At 30.4% G+C, this 11,991-nt stretch overlaps 1 protein-coding gene across 1 annotated transcript; it reads left to right on the top strand.

The window, feature by feature from the left end:
• The first annotated feature begins 3,888 nt into the window (after window positions 1-3,888).
• LOC136987969 (alpha-tocopherol transfer protein-like) lies at window positions 3,889-11,722 on the top strand. The gene is made up of 4 exons (XM_067285737.1): window positions 3,889-4,142; window positions 8,817-9,010; window positions 10,511-10,624; window positions 11,490-11,722. Exons 1-4 carry the CDS (start codon window positions 3,923-3,925, stop codon window positions 11,589-11,591), a joined length of 630 nt encoding a protein of 209 aa, XP_067141838.1. The 5' UTR covers window positions 3,889-3,922; the 3' UTR covers window positions 11,592-11,722.
• The last annotated feature ends 269 nt before the right edge of the window (window positions 11,723-11,991 follow it).

Below are 11,991 nucleotides of genomic sequence, written 5' to 3'. Positions count from 1 at the left end.
ATATAACATTTTTACACCAACAAATGTATCAAACAAATGTCTTAAACCGTATCAAAGATACTTGGCAATACAAATTTAACAACACTCTTCAACTGTATGGAATTTCAAGTGCCTTACTAGACGAATCTGACATAAATTGGAAAAACGGTTACACACTACTGATGGATTCGGCCATATCGCATTCAATAATTCAGGATCAAGAATCAATATTGAAATCAACCTATCATCCCTGGTACTCTGAGATTTTAAAAAATCCTTCTGATTCCAAATTTATTACGGCTGAAATAAATATGAATATTAAACGATTATGCTTACAACTCCGGCTTAATAAATATTCCTTACTGGTTAATAATACATATATAAACTTTTCCAATCAAAACTGCTATTGGTGCAAAACAAACAACTTTTCTATTACTCATCTACTCAAAGACTGTACAGTTATTAATAATTATCGTCAAAAATATCAAATAATAGAAATACTTGGCATGAATCAAAACTTAAATTATAAAACAAGAATTGGAGATCTATCAAAGAATGAAATGTACAGTACAAACTAAATAATTTTTTTTACCCAAATTACTGATATATTTAACAACGATGTTAGTAATCATGTCTCAGAGAACGATAACCAACAATAACTTCTTATATGTATAATTATATTTGTCTTTTTTATTCAATTTATGTGTAATAACATAACTACCATTTGATGTACAATTAGATATTACTATTTTCTTTAATGTTTAAATAACCCCCTGTAACAAGGTTTTTTCCTTAGTATAATAAAGAACTGAAATACTTATTAATTATATTTTTAATTTTTATAGTTTTAATCATAAATGCGCGTAACATATGAATTTCAAAATTCTTTTTTATATAATTGATCTAATGTCGTACTTTCAACATATTTTAATTATAATTAATCTGCGTTAAATATATATTTTTTATTCAGCATTATTTATTGTTAGGATATTTCAAAATTTTACAATATTAAATAATTATTGTTAAGTTAACATAAAACATCGAATGTATATTATCGTAACATAGACAGTGGCAGGTTGCTATCTTTAATCTTTCTTGATTAGACACAATGCAGTGACAGTTGATTTAAAACACTGGGCAAATTTTCATCCTTTATTCGGTTACCACCGAATAAAGGATGAAAATTTGCCCAGTGTTTTAAATCAACTGTCACTGCATTGTGTCTACGCAAGAAAGAAAATATAAAACACGGTTTCCTCAAGATAAAATCTTTAATCTTGTTTTTACGTGACTTACGGTCTAAACCCGAAGTATACATATAGTTAATCGGGTTTCGGAATTCTATCCTTTTGATATTTGTCCTCGACTTTCATCTATTTAACTGCATATTCAAGATAAACAAAGAACAGACAGTCAGACAAACGACAGTGGATATGTATGGGTCTGCAATCTGTAAATTTCAGCCAAACATTTTTGTCAAATAAAACAAATTGAATATATTTTGCGCCAGGTTTGTTTCCACGTGTTTAAAGTTTAAAATAATTTTAAAATATTTCTAATATTCCAATTCTAGTGATAATAGATACTTTATTTATGTTTCTAATGTTATCAGGAATGAAGTGACGTTTGTACAGATGAGCGATTGCAATCGTTATGATTTATCTTTATATCTTAGTGTATAAGTAGTTATCAGTTTATTTTAGTCATATGCACAGCTGGTTAATTCTTATTGATTTGAACAATCGACAGACAAAACTCTGCTTCTATTAAATCAGGTGAGTGATTTTAGTAACAGATTTACATACGAGTTTTACTAATTTATGTAGAGATATTTTTAAAAGTTATCTAGAAATACTAAAATAATATCTATATAAATATTTTATATCGATTTATTGATAGCATTATAAAGTTGTTTCTGTTCTACGATCTTTGTTTATCGGAAGGACAAAGTTTCGATCAGTTTAAGTTTGTCCTTCAAACACACAAAATATATTAATTTTCTTAACGATTTATAAATGTATTATAAATCGTTTTTAATCTTTTATTTAAATAATACAAAATAACTTATAGGCTACAAAATTGATGATGTAGCTACAAAATAAATATATTTGAAGTTATTATTTACATAAAAGTACAAATTATTGGCTGATAAATATTTACTTCTACTGTTTATGAGAACTCTGGACTCTAAATTTGATTCTTTTAAAAGCCATTGAAAGATTTATTTAAAAACATTTAAGGTCATTTTAATATCTCAAATTTAGTTTTAATTTGAAAAAAAACAATGTGGACCTATAAATTCCTACTGTAGTCCGTCCGCTGTTCCTTAATCTCCTTATAAATGATTTTTTTTTTCGATTATCAATAAATGAGGTAAATGTTGTAAATTTGTAATACTTTTTCTACGGGATAATGCTTTCTCTTTTGTGAAAATTCTCGAAAACAGAAGAAGATAGAACCAAACAGCTTTCTGTGTTAGAATTGAAATCAATTCTTGTATTAACGTACGATTCAAAGTTTTAAAAATCGAATTCATTAATTTTCTACGAAATCTTTAGCGATTTTAAAAATTCATAGAAAATTAACGAATTCTGTTTATAAAATTGTGAACAGCAGGTTAATAGAAAAAGTAATAACAATTCTAACACGAAAAATTGTTTGATTCTATCCACTGCAGTTCGTGAGAATTTGCAGTAAAGGTTTTTCTCATAGAAAAAGCATTAAATTTATAACCCCATCTCCTGAATCGAGTGCATAAACAAAAGATTACAATCTGCCTTAAGTGATGCATGTAACCCCTACAACTTGAGATGTTTACGATGAAGCTTGCTTTATTTTATAAAGTTAAACCCAACTGAGATATTTATGACCTCCACTTTAAGTAATTAACCTCATTATAAATCTAAAAATACCATTAAAATTTAGGTTATAGGAGCATCTAAACAGAGAAAATTTTAGGTACTTAAACTCCATTTTCTTGTTTTTACTCATAACCGAAAACAAATCTTACATTTCCTTAAATCTCATTCAATATAATAAATTTTAATTATTTTCTGCTTATGTTCTAATATTCTTTAGTTAATGTATTAAATGTGTTAAATGTTTATATTCTGTTTTGAGGACAGAGAAAATAAACGCTAGGAATGTTAAGATGGATGCATTTCACAAGATGTTTCCTGAAGACAGTAAAGATTATCCCTGGAATGAGAAAGCTCTTGAAGATTTTAAAAACTTATAAGTAAGTATGAACGAGTAATGAATTAAAACTCATTAAACTTACACAATTTTTTCATTACATTTTCATGCAGTATATGTGGCAGTAGTTTTTATGAACTACATTTCGAGATAGCATTAGAATAAACAACACAATTAACAAAATAGTCTGAAATGTATCAAAAAGTATTAGTATAATTTGACTACAAACTTCTTGTAATTTCATTTCCGTTATAATAAGTACGTATACAGTGAGACCTCGATGTAGCGCCATCATTTGCTTGTATCCGAAATTTCGCTAAATCGAATGTGATACTAAACCGAAGAACCTTTTAAATCAATGGCCGAACTTATAAAATACGTATCTCGGACGTCTCTAATGTACAATATACTCGAAACACATAAGGTTTCTTCGCCATGTTAACGAAACTGGTGTACTCACCTAATAAGCCATCGTCTAGAAGTAGTGTAGGCAGTCCATTGTTGAGTGACACACATAAATATGTGTATATACAGTAGTCATTAAGATATACTAATCATTTAATAGAAATTATAGCATTTATAATTAAAAATATCAAGTGGTATTTTTAATATCCAATAATTTCAGACATATATAAAAATATCTTTAATCTTATTTTAGGCTACTTTTTATAACAGTATTACTATTAAATTTATTATTTTATAATAAATTTTAATTAATTTTTCAGTTGAAAACAAAATCAAATGCAAAATGGACGACATGTTTCTTCTTGGATTTCTTCGTGGGATGAAATTTGATGTTGAAGGTTCACTTCAATTGCTTAGGAATTATTATTCTACAAGACTAGAATATCCGGCATTTTATAAAAATCTACTTCCATCAAAGTTAGAAAAAGCTTTATCTTCAAATTGTATGAAAGTTTTACCTCAACCTGATCAAAATGGGCGATTCATTTGTATAGGACAATTGAGTAAGATTTCTAAAAAGTTTAATTTTATTGTTTAACTTGTAAGTAATATGTAGTAATTATAAAATACGTTATTCATTAATTTACATTAACATACGTTATTTCTTAACACTTGTGAAGTTATAATTACATCCTGATGTTATTGCGATCAGAAAAGGTATACATAGTTTGAAGATTTGAAAATTGGGTTAAATTAAGACTGATGTAATAACTCAGTGCAACGCTTCAGCGATTTATCAAAAAAGTTTTCTTATGGGAAGGAGATGTATGTTACCAATGTCTGAACTGAAAAAAAATCCTCGGTAGTAGGTCGCGGTTTCAGGCCTCACAATCTGGCTACACGTAGTTATCCGGATTTTCTTTCAGTATCTAAAACCAAAATCAGGGCCAGTTTCAAGTTTTCTAGAAAAGTTCTCCTAATACGTAACTCCTTTGGCATTTCGCATAAGTGTTGCACTGCCTTATTCTATAAATCCAATCCAAATGACTCATTCGGAAATGTTTCTATGGCAAACTGACTCCGATTTTCGTGTCAAACATGTGAATAAAGTCCGGAAAACTCTAGCGTTTAAAGGAAGAAACATGTTAAAATTAAAATATAAGAACCTTATACGACATATTATTGCAAAATTTTCTTCAAATTGCAACTTTTACGCTTGAAAACAAGAAATGATGATTTTTCAGATGATCCTTAAGTTAGATCTAAACAGTTGTGTCATTCTGATGTTGCTGACAGTGCTTCTAACATCAGCAAATTAATACGAGCAGACCGAAGATGTGCCTCACCTCAAAATTATTGACCATAAAATTCAAATTAAAGCATTTGAATATGTATTTAATATTTTGTAGACGATGCTCATAGATTTGTTATAAAATATTCCAAAATGGGCTCTTATTCAACCATTAAAATTGAATAGATTATGGTAAATGATCAATTCCAATTCTAACGCTGTTGTCGTAAAAACGATCGTCTACCCATAAAAATGGCGTCATTGTTTTGTCGTTATCAATGCTTGTTTTTTGAGAGTTATCTCAATTTTTTTAAGATTTTTGCTTTTGATAAATGATATTAACCTATTTTCATTAAGAAATGTTTGCGTTAAGTATAATACTCTAGTGAAATGATTCGATTTTCAATTTAGATCGCAGATATTTTCAAAAATAAAATGTCAATGTTCGTAGACGAAAGGATTTCCTCTTTAGTGCCTTCAACACAAATAGTCTTTACATTAAAATTGTAATGCCCGTTTCATCTCAACTTTTCCTGCCTATAAAAATATAATGTTTACTTCTTAGCACTTAGATGATCCTTAAGTTAGATCTAAACAGTTGTGTCATTCTGACGTTGCTGATGGTGCTTCTAACATCAGCAAACTAATACGAGCAGACAGGCTCTTTAGTTAGAGCGATTTTGAGGTGATTCAATCGCCTTTGTCACGGTTTACGCGCAGTAAAATCGCCTCCCAGTTAGAACTTCTTTCAAGTACTTTCGCGACAGAGTACGGAGAAACATATATTTTCTCGTGGCGATTTCATCGCAGCCAATCAGCATGCAGAGATTATTATTTCAAGAGTATTTGACATCATACTTTTACTCATCATCCATTATATACTTTATGGTGTGGAAATTTCGATATTGATGTTGAAAAACTAGTGGAGGATTACAGATACCATCGTATTTTTATGACAAAAAAATTCAAATTATGGAAACGAGACGATAAAAATATGTATGAGTATAGAAGCAGATTAATGTAAATAACAGCAGTTCAAGTAAGATATCAATAATAAATGTTGAAAAATAAATACATTGAAAAATATAAAACTTGAAAGTTTGCCACCATTTTAAAATATTATCATAATTCATTGCAAATTGCCTTCCATTTCGCGCAAAGTTTGCCAAGACTATAAATCATCAGGTGAAGGCAACACAATCGCCTAAGTGGAATACCAGCATAATAACCTGTATTGTAAATTACAACTCGCTGCGTGTAAAAGCTCTCGAATCTTGTTGTTTTCTCCAAAATTTCATTTCATTGTCGTTTCGATGCTAAATAGTAGTTGCTAAACCTGTCAGATTTCGAGTCTAATGGACCGTAGATTTAATTTATAATCTATAATCATTCTCAAAACTCTACCAGAGCTTTGAGGATGATTAAACCGAACAGCATTTTACCATTAAGACTAATGGTAAATGCCATATTTGCATTCTTAAAGAGTGAATTTAACCCTACTAACACACTATACCTCGTCCCATTTTTTATATATGTAGGGTTTGGAATCGCCTAGGCGAGCGATTTCCGCCCTGTTTTAATATAAGGAACTTTCGTAACGGAAAAACCGTTAGAAACGGCCGTTGGAAGCGTCCGTTGGAAGAGCCGTTAAGTTTCAAATCGTCGACAGACGGACGATTGGCCGACAGAAAATGACCGTTGGCCGGACGTTGTGGAAACATTCGAATTTGATTGGCAGAGAGGATTTAAACGCCGATCGCTATATAAGCAGCAAGTTTCGGCGGTAACGGGAGCTCGTATCGGGGGATTGGATCGGATCGGATCAGGATCGTGGTCATCGAAGTTCTAACTGTCTCTCTTGTTGGAAGTTACGTGGTTTAGTACGAACTTGTTCCTGACTCGGAGGTTTTGTTAATTACAAGTCTGTTTGATCGTAAGGAGTTCTTTCGACGAACTTGTACGGAAATAGTCGGTTGTCGTTTGGATTAGTGTTGGTGCATATTTAATTGTAACTCTAATTTGTATTATTTTGTACATTTATATTGTAAATATAAACTTTGTGTTACGTTACACCAACTGAGTGGTTATTTTGAACATTACTATATCTATGTCAATTAGGCTTCATGAGAGTAGTCAAAAAACAAAGCAATTTTATCATCCACTGGAAGGGTCGGTATTCCCAGAGATGGTTAGTTCGCCGTTAGTAATAATTAATCAATTAGTCAGGAGTCTCTACAACGAAAGGATCTGAGTGAAAGCTACTGGTTTCGTATTAGACAGTCATTAGACTACAGAATTCCATAAAAAGAAAGACTACAAAGAGGAGAAAACAGGAGAAAAATATAGGAAGGCTCATCTGTTCTTACAACAGAGGGAGAGAGGGCTTGTTATGATACAGGTTGGACGGTCTACGAAGTCATCCCTGTAATTATCAATCCAAACAAAAACATCTGAGATGTAAAATAAATTCATCTAAGTAAAAACTTATGACGATTTACATGAAAGTCAATATTTTTTCTTAGGAGAAATTCTTTCGTAAAATTTCAGCTCTCTGTACCGAGTAAATTTTTATTTAGAAGAATCTGCAATGACGGATATAGCAAAGAAGAAAATATTGCTTTTCGGCGATTTTTGCATAGTTCGATTGCATATATTTAGGCAAACCCTTTATTGAAAAAGCTGAGAATTTGCGCACTAACTATGAAAACTTTTATCTTTCGAACGAGATATTCAGAATTACGATAGGTGTTTGGTGGCAGCGAAAATGACAACCGAAAACCAGCAAGTCTGAATCCTCTATATGTAGTCACTCAGGGACCTTTTCATTTGGTGCGGAGTCACTACTGTTACTCTCGATATGAAACCTTTAAATACTCGTGAATTAAGGACAGAACATCATTATCCTGATTGTGAGGTGTCCTTCAAACCAACCATAATTCACATATTCGAAGTGGAGAAGAGAAGGACCTCGGATTTCTCACGGCACTTTTCATTATTACTTTGTATACTAATAAATAGTTTTAATACATGATATATTTAAGACCTATAAATTTTCACTGTCGTCCGACGTTCCTAATCTGAAGAAAGGAGATAATTACATAAAAGGGAAGACAAGATTTGGAAAGATTAGTGACTGGAAATCCGATTAATAGTGTACACAATTCTGATTTAAAACAGAAGTTACGTTATATCAATTCAAATTATCCCCTAGAAGGAGCTAGATAGAATCGCCGGCATGACTTTATTGCTAACAAGAAAAGTACTGTACTGTATGATGTACTATACAGGAGCAGGACACTACTAATTTGAGAAGGAAAAAGTATATTTTAAATTAAACAAATTAAAAATATGATTAAAAATTGCAGCCGGTGTTATTATAGGGAAATTCCCTATTTCCTTCACATATGTAATAACTAAATGGTGGCCTGAATTCCCAGAGAAAATTCTCCTGGATAGCACTTCGGCAGTAGACGACACTTGTGCTACATTTTATTTATTCATCAGTGTTGAATTACATTTAATTCAATCCAAATCTCGAACATGCGAAATGTGTAAATTAGATCTACTGTATTAAAAAGTATTTTATGTCTTAATGTTTGCAATGCACTTTGTGCTTTTCACATTAAGATGAAATGCAGTGTACTTTTGCTAATCCAAACTAATTATTATACGGGGTTATACATATTAGCTTGGTTACATATAAAGAAAAGAAAGTTTGAAAGACTACAGGCAAACAACCTATTATACTGAAGACTCTCGATATTACAAAATAATAGACGAAAAGATTATCCATGATTGTGGAGTCTATTTTCTAAATAAGTATTTAAAATATGAATAGTATTCTTTGCGAAATTATTCTTTGTTTAGTTTCAGAGTAGCAAGAGTGCCCTGTATTTCTTGTAAATAACAGTAATATAATATATTCTTGGTATTTTTTAATATATAGGACATTGGGATCCTTCGGAAGTACCTTTGATAGATTTATACCGAGTGGCATTCCTCTTGGCAGATCTATTATTCACTTTACATCAATGTCAAGAGAATGGAATAGTAATAATTTTAGATTCTAAAGGGACGACTTTTAGGCAATTGATGGAATATACGCCAAGGTTTATACACAACTTAGTAAGCTTAATGAGCGTAAGTAATAAACTGTTTAATTAACATTTTAATTTCTTTAAATTTAAAATAAAAATTATTATTTAAAGAAAATCAAAAGTCACGACAGTGACTTCCCAACAAGTGAAAATGCCTCTGACTGATTATATATTTTAATAATACATTATATTGAGGGGGGACGTTTGCGAAGTGTTTTATATTTGGCTTTCAGAATTGTCTTTGCCCTCAAACTTTGACCGATAGGTTTTGATTAAAGTGTTCCATTTTCCAGTAATTGCGATAAGAATTCCAAAAATACAATTAAAAATTCTAGCAACGAGTTGCGTAACTTTCCCGGCTGTTATGAGATTTTATTTTTTTAAAAACTGTTATATTATTAAAGGAATAGTATTATGTACAGAGGCACGACACTACTAACTTCAGGTGGCAGCATATAATTTAAATTAAATGAATTAAACATATGATCAAAATTGAAACCGGCATTGTAAAAGTGTAACAATAAATAATTGCTCGTTGTGTGTAACATTCCATGACCTGAGAATTATTGTTTAAAAAAGTTGTAAACGTTTGTTCTTATAATTAATTTGTTTATTTTAATTAAAATATGGGTGATTACTGATGCTTTCCTTATAAATATATTATTCAAAATTTAAAGCTGTGAGTGAAGTTTCCTCCCTAAACTCCGTCTCCTCCAGTTGATTTGTCGAATTAAACGCCTAATCGAAAATGTTCTGATGTAGGTTCGGTGGAAGCTCGCCACCACACTCAAGATAGTCAGTGTGTACAGTTTATTTATAAATTATATATAGACTAAACAATTTGGAAAACACAGTAGACTCAGCACAAAGAATGGTGTGTTACATTCTAGTTGGCTTTTGGGAAATTATGTCCGTAGGGATCTCGGTCAGTCAGTGGATTCGCTCGTCTGATCTCAGCACTTACTCCCCCGTGAGTAATTTGTAGAGAAGTATACTCTCTCTCGTTTCTCTCTAATTTCAGCGGGCTTTTCAAGCGTATGAGACTTCCGTGCGACCAGTTTCGACCCCTTTCTCCACTTCTAAGTTTCTCGCTCTCCAATTTTACGGACATTTTGGACGGGAACTTTTGACCAATTGCAGATCTTAATTGCAAACAGCTTTCACTTAGGTCCACTAGAATAATATGAAGGTGAAGCTTACTTTCGTGTTCACCCACTTGTTTATTGCCAGGTGTTTACCACCTGGCAAGTGATCTACGACCGGACCATCCTCGAATTCAATTAACAAAGTCGGCGGTTCCTTTGTTCCCTTTCCGTTTACAAGCGAGTACTTCACATTGTGTTTTCATTTTTATTATGGAATTTGCATAGTTTTAAAAATATTAATTACACGTAACATTAAAATTAAATGTAAACTTTTAAAAGTCTTCTTATTATCGCAATCCTTACAAACTTATACGAATCATTTTATTTATACGTTTAATTTAAAATTAAAAAACAAAAAAGTTACTTAACTGTATTCAATTGTTCCTTATTCACATTAGAATGATTGCATTCAACTATTTATGAAAGAAATGCATTACGTCAATCTGAACGTCATTGCCAGTGGATTATTAAAACTTTCTCTGCCACTTTTACCCGCAAAACTACGAAATAAAGTAAGTAACTTTTCTTATTCATATAATTAATAAAGCAGAGAAAATTGTGTATAAAAAGAAAAGCATATCTTTAAATTAATTACTTATTATCTAGTATTTATGATTCACTTATAGATTCTTATGCAAAGTATAGACTTATGCAAAGTAGATTTCTTTTTAATAGCTTTCGTTATTGACAAATTAGTGAAGATTGATTTTAAAATATTAATTTAAATATATCGTTGTACACATTGTTTGATATTCTGAATGTTTTCTTTATAAGATATTTCAAATGTATTATACTCAATTACTGAAACAGTATCCGAATAGATGACTGAAAACACTCTTTTTCAATAAATAAATGAAAGCCTGTGTATTGCACAGAAGCAAAAAATTCTGATAACAAGACAGCCCAGATGACAACAGTCAGAGAATTTTTTTAAAATGTATCATTACTAATGCATACAGTATATAAAATATATAATATAATATCCCTGTTTGCTCTTCCGTCACAAGAAGTTATTACATAAATTTGTAAATATATAATTGTTGATGATGACAAAGCAGGAATTCAGCTAGTTCAGTTAGGCTACTTGTAGCGAAATTATGAATTTATAATTTAATTGCAGACAACCCTTTATAATTACGATATAATATAAAGATCAGATAATGGATCATTGACAAACAAACCGACATATTAGCTAACAACGTGCTCTCTATGTCTGCAATTGTTAAATGTGCTGTCTTTGGAAAATATAAGCATATATATAGTTTTAAATTTTTATTACATTGAAAATGATTTTTGTAACGAAAAAATTACAAAAGTAAATGAATATTAATCATGTTAGCTTATTGTTTTATAATAAGTTTAATAACTTGTTTACAGATATTTCCACATAGTGACATAGCGTCATTACATAAATTTATTCATCCAGAATATCTTCCTGTTGAATATGGAGGAGAATTACCAGACTTCGATTTCGAGTGAATACTTTGAAGTAGTAAGACAAAATGAAGAATTTTATGTAAAAAACGAAGAATTTCTTAAGATCTACAATGAAGTGGTTCAATAAATACTTTTTCAAAAATTCAAATATATTCTTCTGGTTAATATAAACTGTTAACAAATACGAAAATTTATAATAAAAGTTTATATTTTCTAAAGAAAATTCAATAATTATATGACACTTGACAAAGAGAATCAGTCTTTGAAGTGATATACTTACATATAATGATTTTTGGTGTCTTCAATACTTAGTTAAATACCAATTACCAATTATAATAAATTTAATTACGTATTATTACATTTTCTTATCAAATTGTAATAAATTACACATAAAATTAGTTTTTAAAATTTAATTTCAAGTATGTTAGTGATTTCATTTTAA

Source organism: Centruroides vittatus, unplaced genomic scaffold (assembly GCF_030686945.1).
Source record: "Centruroides vittatus isolate TY-2023 unplaced genomic scaffold, ASM3068694v2 scaffold_2931, whole genome shotgun sequence".
In the NCBI taxonomy this organism is placed as follows: domain Eukaryota; kingdom Metazoa; phylum Arthropoda; class Arachnida; order Scorpiones; family Buthidae; genus Centruroides; species Centruroides vittatus.
The sequence above is the reverse complement of the archived record's forward strand: the minus strand, read 5'-3'. Positions and strand labels throughout refer to the sequence as shown.